Source organism: Sminthopsis crassicaudata, chromosome 2, assembly GCF_048593235.1.
Source record: "Sminthopsis crassicaudata isolate SCR6 chromosome 2, ASM4859323v1, whole genome shotgun sequence".
In the NCBI taxonomy this organism is placed as follows: Eukaryota; Metazoa; Chordata; class Mammalia; order Dasyuromorphia; family Dasyuridae; genus Sminthopsis; species Sminthopsis crassicaudata.
The window spans coordinates 682162621-682175274 of NC_133618.1; the positions used below are offsets into that span (position 1 = coordinate 682162621).

At 68.3% G+C, this 12654-nt stretch overlaps 1 protein-coding gene and 1 long non-coding RNA gene across 3 annotated transcripts; both read left to right on the forward strand.

The window, feature by feature from the left end:
* The first annotated feature begins 288 nt into the window (after positions 1-288).
* Positions 289-2018, forward strand: LOC141559111 (uncharacterized). The gene is made up of 3 exons (XR_012487226.1): positions 289-626; positions 1022-1096; positions 1387-2018. It is a non-coding gene; the product is annotated as an uncharacterized LOC141559111 (long non-coding RNA).
* An 859-nt stretch (positions 2019-2877) lies between these two features.
* PWWP2B (PWWP domain containing 2B) lies at positions 2878-12417 on the forward strand. Of its 2 annotated transcripts, none has more exons than XM_074297203.1 (4): positions 2878-4667; positions 4947-5290; positions 7766-9293; positions 11882-12417. In XM_074297203.1, exons 2-3 carry the CDS (start codon positions 5148-5150, stop codon positions 9273-9275), a joined length of 1653 nt encoding a protein of 550 aa, XP_074153304.1. In that variant the 5' UTR covers positions 2878-4667; positions 4947-5147; the 3' UTR covers positions 9276-9293; positions 11882-12417. The 2 variants fall into 2 exon arrangements, with proteins under 2 accessions (XP_074153304.1, XP_074153303.1); XM_074297202.1 differs by having other exon boundaries at positions 2878-3662.
* The last annotated feature ends 237 nt before the right edge of the window (positions 12418-12654 follow it).

Genomic DNA, 12654 nt, shown 5'->3' on the forward strand with positions numbered 1-12654 from the left:
TAACCAGTATTTCTCTGAGATGGTTCCAAAGTTCCACCACCATAAAGAACAAGTTCTATTTCAATTCCTTCTCAGCCAGCAGAAGATAAACAAACCTAAGCTCCTCTCACGTGGGCTTCCTTCCTGCCCCCAAAAGGGGTTGGAACCCTTCCTGTGTTCCCCAAACAGCGGCGGCCAGGAGGAAGCCCGGGCAGACGTTAGACAGAGATGTCTCTTCCCATTTCGCCACTTCCCCATGCAGGCACGGAGGGACCAGAGGATCCTGCACCAAAGGGCTTTGGGGCTCAGACTGTGAACTTCTGAAGGGTAGGGCAGGTGCTTAATTAATGTGCTCCTCAGCTTTGCTGTTTAACATCTAACTTCCAGGACCTGGGAGGACCCTGCAGGTTCACCCCAAACATCCCAAGGGGCTACCCTCACCTCTTCCCACGGGCTGAGTCTTCCTCCTCAGGCTCTGGGGCCGGCTCGGGATCCCACCGGCCGATGGCCTTGGAGAGGTTTGTTCCTCTGTGATTCTCCACTCTTTGTGTCTCCTGTCACAATATTGGCTCTTTGAGGGCTGAGGGACACCGGCACCCTTTGTCTCTGTGTCCATGGACCTGAGCACAAAGCTCAGCAGTCAGTGGGTAAGCATTTATTAAACACCTACAACCGGCAGGGGGCTGTGCTAAGCAGTGGGGGCAGCAGAAGGCAGTCCTTGCCCGGCAGGAGCTTGCTGTCCCTGGGAGAAGTGCCTCCCAGAGACAGTGCATACTTGGTGCTGCCCCTCCCAGGATAGAGCCTCCCCAAGCTCCTCTCTCATGTCCCCATGGCTTCCTTGGGCATCCCAGCCCCTCCCCCTGCCCTGGCCAGCTTCCAACTCAAAATTCCACAGCCCCCCCCCAGGGGGTGTCCTGGGGTCCTGCCTTGTTTGTGTCATCTCCCCCATTAGAGGGAAGCTTCCGGAGGGCAGGGACAGCATTGACCCTAGTTGGGATTTCTTGGCAGAGCCACGGGAGTGGTTGCCCATTTCCTTCTGCAGCTTGTTTTATAGATGAGGAAACTGAGGCACCCAGATCGCCATGCCTTGCCCAGATCCCACAGCAAGGAGCACCTAGTAAGTACAGAAGACCTCCTCTCCACCCTTGTTTGGAGGCAGCTGGGAGACTGTGGGGCTCGCTGGCCGGAGGCTTTATGTTCTTGTAGAAGTCCCGGATTGAGGGAGGGCAGCGATTGGGATGGGCACAAGGCCTTCAGTCAGACATGGACTCTGAGGACAGAAGGGGCTGGCCTCCTGGGGGCGCTAATGTGGAAGCTGCCAGGACAGAATGCCAAGGAGGGAGGCCATGGGGGTGGCAGGACTACCCTCAAAATGTGTTCCCTAAAGACCCACCTCCCTCCCTCCAGAGCTGCGAGGAGTCCAAGTGCAGCTGGTGCAGGACAGAGCTGCCCTTCCTCCCTTTCCAGCCCGGCCCTGTCCTTGGTGCCATCTGGCCCCAAGTCTGACAGCTGCCGGGTGCCCTCCCCTCCTAATGGCCTTGGGGCCACTCCCTGACCTTTCCCTGCCCCTCAGGTACAGTCCCCAGGGCGGCTTCTCTCTCTCCCTCTGCCGAGGACTCGTTGCCACTGGCCAGGCCCCCAGGGAGCCATGCTCTTCTTCCTGCTGGCCATCTCAGGCAGCATCACCACACACGTTCCCTTGGGGAGCAGCCCCGTTTCTCAGGTGTCTCCTCCATGATCCGCCCCCTCAGGGCCAGGCCAGACGCCCCTCACACTCCCTGACTACCGAGATTACATGATCTGCCCTCCCTCTAGCTCTGCAGGCCATACTCTGTCCTCCCTGTCTTCCCACCCTCCTGACTGCTTCTGGGGCCCCACCCTTCCCAACCCTTCCTTCCCTGATCTGGGGGAAGCACTGCTCTGTTGCCAGGCAACTGGTGGGTCCCGGGTGCCCACAGCAGCCCATGACTCACACCCGCCGCCCTCCTGCCCCCTTCCCGCAGAGCCAGCCGGCTGCCCAGCTTCTCCAGGGACTCCCTCTCCCCTCTGTGTCCCATGCCCAGTGCCCTCTCTGCCTGCGCCACTGGGATTGCTTGCCCTTCCTGCCAGGGGCCTTCCTGAAGAGCTGACAGCACAACGCCCTCAAGAAGGGCTGGGGCTCCCCCTGCCATGGGGCTCCGGGCCTCCTCTGGGCCTGGCACCCTGCACACATGCACCGGCCTGCCCGCTGCCGGGCTTCCCATCCCTCCGCCGCGCGGTGGCCAGAGGGGCTCCAGCCCAGCCTCCTCCGGGGCTCGTTGCAGTCCCAGCCCCTTGCCAGCCCAGCACGGGGCCGGGCGCTCCGCTTGGCAGGCTGGGGCGAAGCTGGCTGGGGGTGACAGGAGCGCTGCAGAGAAGGTGCGCCCCATCAGTGCTCCCTGGGCCGGTCCGGGGCCAAGGACCCACTAGCAAAGACAGGAAGGCACCGGAAGGCTGGTTCCTCCCCGCCCGGATCCCGCCAGGCCCCAATGGCACCGGACAAGCAGTGGCCACTTAAGGAGGGGGCAGGGACGGGAACCGCCCAGCTCCGGGACAGCTAAGGAGCGGCCTAGGCCCGGGAGCACCACCTAGTGGGGGTGGGGCTGGGGCCGGCTCCTACCGGAGCCGCCAGAGGGCGGACGGGGAGGGGAGGAACCGGCGGCGGGGCCCTCCTCCCTCCTCTCTCCCGGGCTTGGGCTGGAAACCCTAAGGCCCCGGATGCGGGTGCTCCCGTTTCTGCTGTGGATTACAGCGGCTCCCAGGCCGTCCTCCATACACTTTTATTAAGTGCCTACTAAGTGCCTGGCCCAAGCTAACCGCCAGCCTAAGAGGGGGGGGGGGGGGGGATTTGGAAGTGAGGCGTTCTCGGGGGTCTGGGCCACTGGGGGGCGCCCTTGCTCGGCTCAGACCAGGGTTTCACTCCCGAGGGGGTGGGAGCCCGGGGCAGCTTTCCCCCTCCGCACGGCTCCAGCACGGGGCCGGCTGGCAGGGAGCGACGTGCTCCCCCGTGGGAGGCTTCCCTGTGGTCACGGGTTCTCTTCCTTTCAGAGGAGGAAACTGAGGCGACCCTGGGTGCGAGCCCCTGCTCCGGGCGGAGGAGAGGGCGCCGAGGCGGCCGCCGGGGTCAGCTCAGCCTCCCGAGGAAGTCCGCGCGGGCCGGGCCGGGGTCTGGAGCGGCCGGAGCGCCGGGAGGGCGGGGGCACCTCGCTCGGGCCGGCCCCGCGCCAGGCGTGGAGACGCTGCCGGAAGGAGCCAGCCGGGGGTGCCAGTCTCCCTCGCCCAACCCAGCACCCGCCTCTCGGGCCCCCGCCCGCGCGCCCCCCACCCCCGCAGCCCCTCTCCCGCCACCAGGGGGCGTGCCGAAACGAGAGCTTTACTAAGTAACCCTTTCTGCCCCGGCCGAGGGAAGGCTCCCCCACCCCCGCCCTGCCCCCGAGCCCTGGGACCGGCCGTCGGTCGACCGTGTGACCCGTGGCGCTCAGGTAACGCAGCCCCGCCCCGCCCCACCCCACCCCGCAGCGCTAGGCGCGGCCTTCAGGGCTTGCCTCCCGGCCGGGACAGGCCGCTCCGCGTTCCGCAGAGACCCCCTCCCCCGCTCCCCTCCCGGGGCCACGGCCGCCCCCCACCCTGGGCCTGTTGGAAGGAGCTGCGGCAGCCGGCGCCCGGTGAGTCTCATCCTACGCTGGGGGGGGCCCGCCTCCGGGCACCGCGTGCAGCCAGGAGCACCCGGACCCCGTCTCCCGGGAGCCCGAGGCTGCCCCCTCCCCGCAGAGGACCGAAGGGAGCGGGGCCCCGGCGAGGCGCGGGAAGGGGCTGCGGCTCCATTTCCTGAGCCCCGGTCCCGCGGCCGGAACGGATGGGGGGGAGGGGGGAGGCAGCTTCCACCCCCAGCCCCTTCCCCTCCTGAGGGCCCCAGGAGCCCAAGCCGAGCAGGAAGGGCCCCGGGGCCCGAGCTTCAGGTAACCCGAAGGGCGGGCCGGGCCGGGCGCCAGGGCGGGGATGTTTGCCCCAAAAGGAGCGGCGGCCGCTGCCCCGACCTTAGCCCCCGAAAGCCGGTGGGGGGGGTGCTGCGGCCTGGGGCTCCTGCGCGCCTCGCCGTCTGCTCCCAGCCCGCCCCCCCCCCCCCCCCGGCTCTGGACGGCTGGCCTCCTCCCGCACTACCTGGGTCCCTGCGATGGCCCCGGACCCGCGGCCTCCCCAGTGCACGCAGCCTGGACTCCGGGGCCCGGGCCCCGACCTGCGGGCGGGGGAGGCTGTTGGACTCTGGCCCCGGGGCTTCGGGACCGCCGGCCCGGACTCTAGGCACCCAGCTAAGAAAGGGGGGGCAGGGCAGACTTCGGGGGTCGCCCTGGGCTCGGGCCCTCGCTAGTGCGAGGTGCCGGGACCTGGGCGCGCCCCCTCGTCCTTCCCATCCCCCAATCCCGGTGCTGCTGGGGGAGGGGCCCGGCGGGAGGAGGGGCGAAGAGCTGCGGCTGCTGCGTGCTGGGGGCGGAGAGGCTCGGGGCGCCGCGCTGCGGCCCCGCCCCCTCAGGTCGCCGGCCCGCACCCACCGACCCACCCTCCGGGGGATGCTGCCCCATTAGAGTCGGGCCGTCACCCCCATCGCGTCCTCCCTCCCCCAGGCAGCCCAACTGAGCCCTGGTGGCGCCGGTGCTCTGCGAGACTTGCAGGTGGCCCTCCTCCCTCCTTTCTTCCCATTAAGCCGGAGGGTCCCCGCCCCCAGCACCGGAGCCCCCGCCCCGTGCAGCCTCCCCCTCGCTCTCCTTTCCGTCCTCCCCTCTCCCTAGTCCTGGGGCGCCCGGTTGGCCCGGCGGGGTCTCCCCCCCCCCCCCGGGTGGCTGCCCCCTTCCCATCCTCCCCGGCACGGACGGGGTGCGGGGGGGGGGGGGGGGCGGCGCGGCTCGGCGCCTCCTCTCTTCCCGGGCCTGACCCGGGGCCAATTGTTGCAGAATTCGATCGTGGAACGTTCCCGGGAGCGGAGCATTGTGACGTCAGCGCCCCCAGCCCTCGCCGGTCCGGCCGGCCGACGGGGAGCCATGGCGTCAGCGCGCCGGCCCCCGCTCTAGTTGAGCCTGGCGGCGGCGGCGGCGGAGGCCGAGCAGGAGGCCGGCCCCAGAGACCCAGGCGCCCAGGGCGGCCCGGCCGGCGGCATGGAGCCGGGCGCCCCGGAGCTGCGGGTCGGCTGCCGGCTGCCGGTGCGGGTGGAGCAGATCGTGAACGTGGACACGCTCGTGGTCACCCTGAGCTGCGGCGAGCGGAGCTTCACGGGCATCCTGCTGGACTGCACCAAGAAGTAAGGAGGAGCCCCTCGCGCCGGCCCCGGCCCCCCGGCCTCCGGGAGCCGGCGGCCAGCTGGGCGGGGAGGGGGAGGGGCAGGGCCGGGGCAGCAGCTGGGCTGCCAGTCAGGTGAAGCAGGAAGGTTTCTGCCCAGCTGGGGGGGGGAGGTCTTCACACCTCCCCCCTCCCCCTCTCCTACCGCTTTCGTTTTCTTTTTAAGCCAGCCGCTTTAAAGGGAAGCAGGGCCAGGCCGGTGACCTCCCCTCCAGCTGGTGGCCGGGCAGGCAGGCTGGGCACTCGCGGCCTGGGGAGGGGGTGCTGTGCCGGAGAGCTCGGGGGCAGGGGCCCTGCGGGGCTGCAGGGGGATTCTGGGGGCTTCCGGAGAGAACGCCGGCCCCAGACCTGCCCGGGCCTTCCCCGGTCACCCGGGTTCCCACGGCCCAGGCCTGGGGACTCGCTCTGTAGCTCCCTTTGTTCCTAAACCCTCCCTGGGAGAAGGCTTGGAGGAGGCTGGGGAGGCAGCCGCGATGTCTCTGTTGTGGAGGAGCCTGGGATCCCCCAAGGCAGAGGGCCCAGGGTCCAGGCTGGCGGGAGGCCACGGCCCCCGAGCCCCTGTCCCCTCGGCTCCTGCTGAGGCGGGCCCGCTCCCCGGCCCCCCGGCTCCTGCTGAGGCGGGCCTGCTCTCGGGCCCGGGGCTCTCTGCAGCCACAGGCAGCAGTCCCCCACCCTCTGTTTTTCGCGGATCACCTGCCTCCATGTGCAGGGGACGCCCTCGACCCTGGTCCTCCTTCAGATGCTCCGGCCGGGCCTCCGGGGAAGCCATGATCTGACAGTTCCCTCTGATGGTCTCTCTTAGGTTCCAAACCAAAGGCCTGAAGCAGGGCCTCCCTCCCCGGATGGCAGCTTCTGGGACTGGGTTTAGGAGCAGGCGGGGGTGGGGTAGGGTGGGGGAGACGGGAGGGGCCCAGAACCATAGAAGCTACCCCTTTCCTCCTCCAGATTGGGGGGCCTGGCACCTGAACACCCTCCTGAGTCCAGGGGCCTCCTGGGGAGCCAGGGCTGCTTTTTGCTGGCAATTGGCAGTGCCCACCCTCACCTCCAGCTCCACCTGCTTCCTTTGGAGGGGCTGAGGGGGAGGGGCCAGCTCTGCAGCTTACAAAGAGTGAGCCCCCCACCGGGCCCTCGCCTGCACCTCCACGGGGATAGCTCCCACTTCCAGGCTGAATGTGGCGGGCCGGGTTCTCCCAGAACTGGTGGGGGACAAACTGAGGCCCGGGATGTGGGCGGCCCCTCTGCCCCAGCAGCCCAGGAGGGCAGGCTGCCATTGTCACGGCCGCTCCATCTCGCAGCCTGCAGGCCGGGCTCCCGGGACCTTCCTGCCAACAGTGGAGGACTTTCCCAGCCTGGTCTGGGTGGGGGCGGGCTGGCCGCCGCTCATGGGACTCCTGGACGGGGCTCTCTGGAGGCCTCCTGCGGCCAGGCTGCGTGGCCCCCGAGTGGCCTGAGCCTCGTGGTCTGGGGGCCGCTCACAGGGCATTTCTGGTGCTGCCGGGGGAGGGGCGGAGAGGAGAGCCGAGCCCCTGCTCAGCCAGTCGGGGCACCCCCTGGGAGCAGCCTCACCCACCGGAGGCCCGTTGCTGGCCAGACTCCCGTCTGTGCCCCCCCACTGCCTGAGCTTGGCAGGTGCCGCCGGAGGAGCTCTCGGGGCCTGCCTGTGCCGGCCAACGAGGCCCATGGCACCGCACTGGGCGCCCTCAGGAGACGGCCCGCGGCTCGTTGGCCAGGCTCCCTGCCCACGATGAGAGTGCCCGGCCTGGGAGAGGACCATCAACTGCCCTGGAGAGTCCCCCTACACTTGGCTTTAGGGGGCAGCGGTTGCTGAGGGAGGGACCCTACTTGGGCCTGAGGCCCCGTCAATCTGGAGCCAGGGCTCCCAGGGGCCGGCTCCGGGGCCCCGGATCCAAGGGGGGAGGAGCAGGATCTGGAGGCCATGGGGAGCCCCAGAGGGTTGTGGCGGGGAGGGCACAGGGTCGCACTTGGGCTTTAGGAAATTCCCTTTGGCCTGAGTGGAGGATGCCCCAGAGACTGTGGGCAGGTGAGGACCCCTTTCAGGCCAGAGTCTGGGTGCCAGGTGATGATGAGGGTGGGTCACAAAGTGGGGGAGGATGAAGGCGGGGGGGGGGGGGGGTAGATCACATGCCAGAATAGGCCTCTGGCTATAAGCACAGTGGCTGCCTGGCTGCCTCGGTTTCCCCAGAGTGATTGGGGTGGGGTCCTCATTACTTTCTTAAAGATCCCTGCTGGAGGCCCACAAAAGGGGTTCACACCAGTCTGGGGTCAGTCTCCGAGATCCACCCTCCCCCCCACGTTGGGGCCTGGGCCGGTGGTCAGAGATCCAGGGCCTGGCGGCCGTGGGCCCGGCTCTCTGCCCCTGGCTGGCCCGCGTCCTCGGCCCTTCTCATCTCATGTCCCTTTCTGTCGGCCCCCGCAGGTCCGGGCTCCTGGGTCTCCCGCTGTCCTTGCCGAAGCGAGATGCACCCCCGTCAGATAGCTGCTCCCGCCGGGACTCCTGGGAAGAAAAAGGAGCGACCCTCTCACCCCCGCCGCCTCAGGAGAAGCCCCCCGCGGCGGCCGACGGCCCGGATCCCGCCCCGCCCCCGGCGCCCCCCCTGCCCACCGGCAGCGCCCCGCCCTTCCCCCCCTATTTTGAGGGCGCTCCCTTCCCCCACCCCCTGTGGCTCCGGCAGACCTACAGCCAGTGGGTCCCCCAGCCCCCACCACGGACGATCAAGCGCACCAAGAGGCGGCTGTCCCGCAACCGCGACCCGGGCCGCCTGATCATGAGCACCATCCGGCTGCGCCCGCGGCGCGTACTCTGCGAGAAGTGCCAGAGCACGCTGAACCCCGAGGAGGGCCCGGCCGGCCAGCCCAGCGCCAAGCCGCGGCGGCGCCCGGGAGGGCCGGACAAGGAGCCGCGCAAGCTGGAGGAGCTGGCGGGCGAGGCGCGGCGGGCCAAGCGGGAGCGGGGCGCCGCGGTGCCGGTGCCACGCAGCCCGGTGATCAAGATCTCCTACAGCACGCCACAGGGCACGGGCGAGGTGGTGAAGATCCCCTCGCGCGTGCACGGCTCGCTGCAGCCCTTCCGGCCCCAGCAGGCGCCCGAGGCCGGCCAGCCCGCCGCCATCCCCAAGCTGAAGCTGACGCGGCCCTCTGGCGACGCCCCGCCGCCCAAGATCCGCTTGAAGCCGCACCGGCTGCCACGCGGCGGCCGCGGCTCCATCTACAAGGCCGAGCTGGTGGAGCAGCTAGGGGGCCATGAGCCCGAGGCCCCCGCCGCCTTCCTGGTGGGCCAGTCCCCGCGCCGGCGGCTGGCCGAGCTCTCCTCCGGGAGCTCGGGCGAGGACGAGGAGCCCTTTGGCACGTTTGGCCCTGCCGAGGGCACACGCGACGGCCTGGCCTTCCTCATGAACTACAAGAGGAAGGCCGACTCTTCCAGCCTCTCGGTGGGCAGCGACAGCCTGGATGAGTCCAGCTCAGACGCCGCCTCCCCCGGCGGCTGCGACTTCCTGCCCGGCGACGACGCCTCCGTCTCCTCCTCGTCCCGTGAGGATCGCAAGACAGTGCCACCGCTGACAGTGCGCCTACACGCACAGAGCGTGGCCCGCTGTGCCACCGAGGATGGCCGCACCGTGGCCGTGGGCGACATCGTCTGGGGCAAGATCCCCGGCTGCCCCTGGTGGCCGGCCCGCGTGCTGGACCTCAGCCTGGGCCAGAAGGAGGACGGGCAGCCCTCTTGGCGCGAGGCGCGCGTGGCCTGGTTCGGCTCCCCCACCACCTCCTGCCTGTCCCTCTCCAAACTCTCCCCATTCTCCGAGTCCTTCAAACTGAGGTTTAACCGCAAGAAGAAGGGCGTGTACCGCAAAGCCATTACCGAGGCCGCCAAGGCGGTGGAGCACCTGAGCCCGGAGGTCCGCGAGCTCCTTAGCCAGTTCGAGACGTAGCTGTGGCTCCGGGGTCAGGTGAGTGTGGCTGGGCCCTGGAGGGGCCATCCTGAGGGCTCGCCGGGTCATTTAGGGGAAGGGGCCCTGGAGGGGCCGCCACGGTCACTTAGGGGAAGGGGCTGTGCTGAGGGCCCGCCGGGTCATTTAGGGGAAGGGGCCCTGGAGGGCCCGTCCTGAATGACTGATGCTTCCTGTAGGGAGACTCCCCATCCACACAGGCTCCGTGGGCTTCCCAGGAGAGGCACTTGTGGTCACTTGTGGGAGACTTCTTGGAGCCCTTGGTCGGGGCCAGCCCCACTCTCCCTGCTGGTGCCTGCTTGGCTGCCAGGCACGAGCCCCTGGGCACACGTGTCCCGACTCATTCTGGGTGCCCCCATCTCTAGCAGTTTGCAGGACGGGGCTGGTAGTGGCCGGCCTTCTCGTGCACTTCCCTGGAAAAGGGAGGGCTGGGGACAATATGTGGTGGGGAGCACTTGTTGGGCACCTACTGTATGCCTGGATGCATTTCCTTTGGAGACAGACCTGGGCTATTTGCCATTAACATATATGATCCTGCTAAGGAATCCAAGTGACAGTGGGGGAGCCTTTATTGAGCACCCACTGTGTGCACAGCTGTATGCTCTTTGGTGACAGCCCCGGACTAGGCCCATCTCCAGCCACGTGAGTGCCCTGTGGCCCTGCTAGAGGGGCCGAGGGAGCCTCAGGCCCTGTCAGGCTCACCCTGCCTTTCCTCAGCAGGAGCCCTAGCTAAAGCACTTTTCAGGTGCCTCCGCTCAGGCCCTGCTCCGGGCTGCCCCTTTCTTGACTTCCTGCTGGAGGATGCCCTGCCCCCAGGGCAGTGGGGACACTTGGGTGGGGCTCCGCCTGGGGCTCTCAGAGCCCCGGGGGCTAAAAGAAGAAACCCCCATACCCTTTCCTGCAGTGACCATCTGGTCCTGGTGTGGGGGTGGGTGCAGCCTGTGGATGGGCAGGGTGACCTGCCGCCACGTCCTCCGGGGAGGGGTCAGCTGGAGCCAGAATGGGGGGGGTTCCATCTCCAGGGTGGGGGCCAGCTGGGCACCTTGGCCCAGGGGAGGGGGCCCTCTCTCACATCCCCCGCTCCAGCCAGGCCGCCGGATGTGGCTGAGGCCGGACCAGGTGCCCTTGTGACGGCCGAAGTCGTCTGCGAGAAGGGCTTTGGCACAGCAAACCGGGCATCGGGTTCCTGGGAAAACCGTCTGGTGAGGGAGAAAGTAAATGTCCCCGCCCAGCCTTCAGGGGTTCAATGGTGCCGGGGTATGCATGTGCCTGGTACTGCCCGCCTGGCACCTCGGGCTGGGCACACCGCCAGGAGCTCAGATCAGCTGTCTGGGCTATCTCCCCCAGCCGACCCTCATCCCGGTCATCCACGTCCCTGCCTCGGTGCCTCTGGTTCCTGGCGGCAGAGGCCTCTGGGGCAGCTCTTATGGGATCAGAGCCGGGAGGTTCGGTGGGGGAGTCCCTTCCCTCGGCCGGGGGGCACCTCGTGGGGCTTGGGGAGAGCCTGCCCTTATGGGACAAGTCCTGGTGGGAGGCCGGAGGAGCTTCAGGGAATAATGGCAGCGACATCAGACCCTGAGGGCACGGGGGGAGGGGGGGAAGCTCCAGAGGCCCGGCGGGGAAGCAGGGGGAGCTCTGCAGCGGGGGCCTTGCCAGGAGCTTGGGACCCATGGAGCCTGCGGTCCTGGGGGACCTCCCTCTGCTGCACTGGTGGCCTGAATGATTGAGTCGCCTCGGTTGCCTGACCTCCAGGTGCAGGCGCTCTGAAGCCCCCCTTGGGGCCAGCACTGCCTCCACTGGGGGGGGGGGGCGTGATGAACTCGGGGTCTCCTCCCATAATCGTGGTGGTCAGAGCGGGAAGCTGAGGCTCTGAAGGGCCCGGACTTGGCCCCCACGGTCTGTGGGTACTTCCCTTGTCGGGATCTGCAGGGGCGGAGCAAAAGAAGGGGTGACCCCTGGGGAAGGGAGGGGAAGGACGGGGTGACCCAGGAAGGGAGGGCTCCCCTTCCTCCTGGAGAATCCTTCCGGGGCATGACTGGGCCCATCCCTGTCTGCAGCTCTGCCTGCTGCCACAGGGCCGGCCCCCCTTCCCCAGCCGTCCAAGCCCATCCCCCAGCTTGCGAACACCCAAATCTGGGGAGGGGGTCAGGCTCTTATGGACACAAGCATCGCTGACTCGGTTTGACCTAACGTGCTTCTGGGGTTCCCAGCAAAGCAGGGAATGGCTTCAAAACTCAGGGGCCGGGGGGACTTTGGTTGGGGGCTCACGATTCTGGGGAGATCCGCCTTTGCCAGGCGCTTTCAGTCACTGCTGCAGTTGGCCCTGGCCAGCCATCCATGGGGGAGGGGAGGCGGCAGTCTCATATTACGGGGACCCCGCTCCTGACGATCAGGCCTGGAGCTGGGGAGCCCCGAGGACCTGGCATACAGTGGCGCCACATAAACGCCAAGCTGGTTATGGCCATTATTGCTTCCCGGGGGGAGGGAAGGGGACAGAGGCCCTGGCTGGGCTCTTGGCAGACTCCAGCAGGGCCTTGTAGCCCCGGGATAGGGGGAGGTGCACCCGCTAACTCTTCCCCTCCCCCCAGGTGACCGACGCCGAGCGCCTAGCTGTTGTCCCAGCATCCTGCCACGCTCCCCACGATGGCCTCGAGGATGCCCCTGCCCGGGGCGGGCATCGGGGTGGGCTTCTGACTGCAGGAAAGGGAAGAGAGTGAGTCCCGGGCAGCGGAGGCGACGCGCGAGACCGAGGTGCCCGGTGAGGAGGGCCGCACTCCCCCGCTCTGAATGTATTTATTCTTCCCGACTCAAGATACCAAGTTAGCTTAGATCCGCGGCCGCCTGGTGCCCGCCACGGCGAGCTGCTGCTGCTGCTGCTTTGAAGAGGACCCCTCCCCCCCTGGCCGGCGGGCCCCGGGCCCCTGCCCCTGCTGCTGCCCCGCCCCGCATGACCCGTCTTCCACTCCAGCCCCGGCCCGGCGGGGAGAGGGCAGGCGGCGGGCGGGCGGGCTTGGGGGGCTCCTCCTTTTGTCACTTTACAGACCAAAAATGTGTGCTTGGAGCCAGGCGACTCTCACTGGTTTGTGTACAAAGATCCCAAATAAATCTGTGTGTGTCAGTCGCAGCCAGGGCTCCCGTGTCCGTGGGCAGCAGGAGAAGGCAGGCCTGGGTGGGGGGCACCCTGAGGAGTGTCTACACTTGTCATTCCCCTGCCCAGGCCGGCACGGGTGTGAGCGTGTGAGGAGGGGCCCTTGCGGTCTGCCGACAAGCCTTTGCTGGCCAGCCCCAGCCCGGGCCCCCCTCCTGCGGGGATGATCCTCGGCCAGGGCTGCAGCAGAGGTGGGCAGAGTCCCAAGCTCTG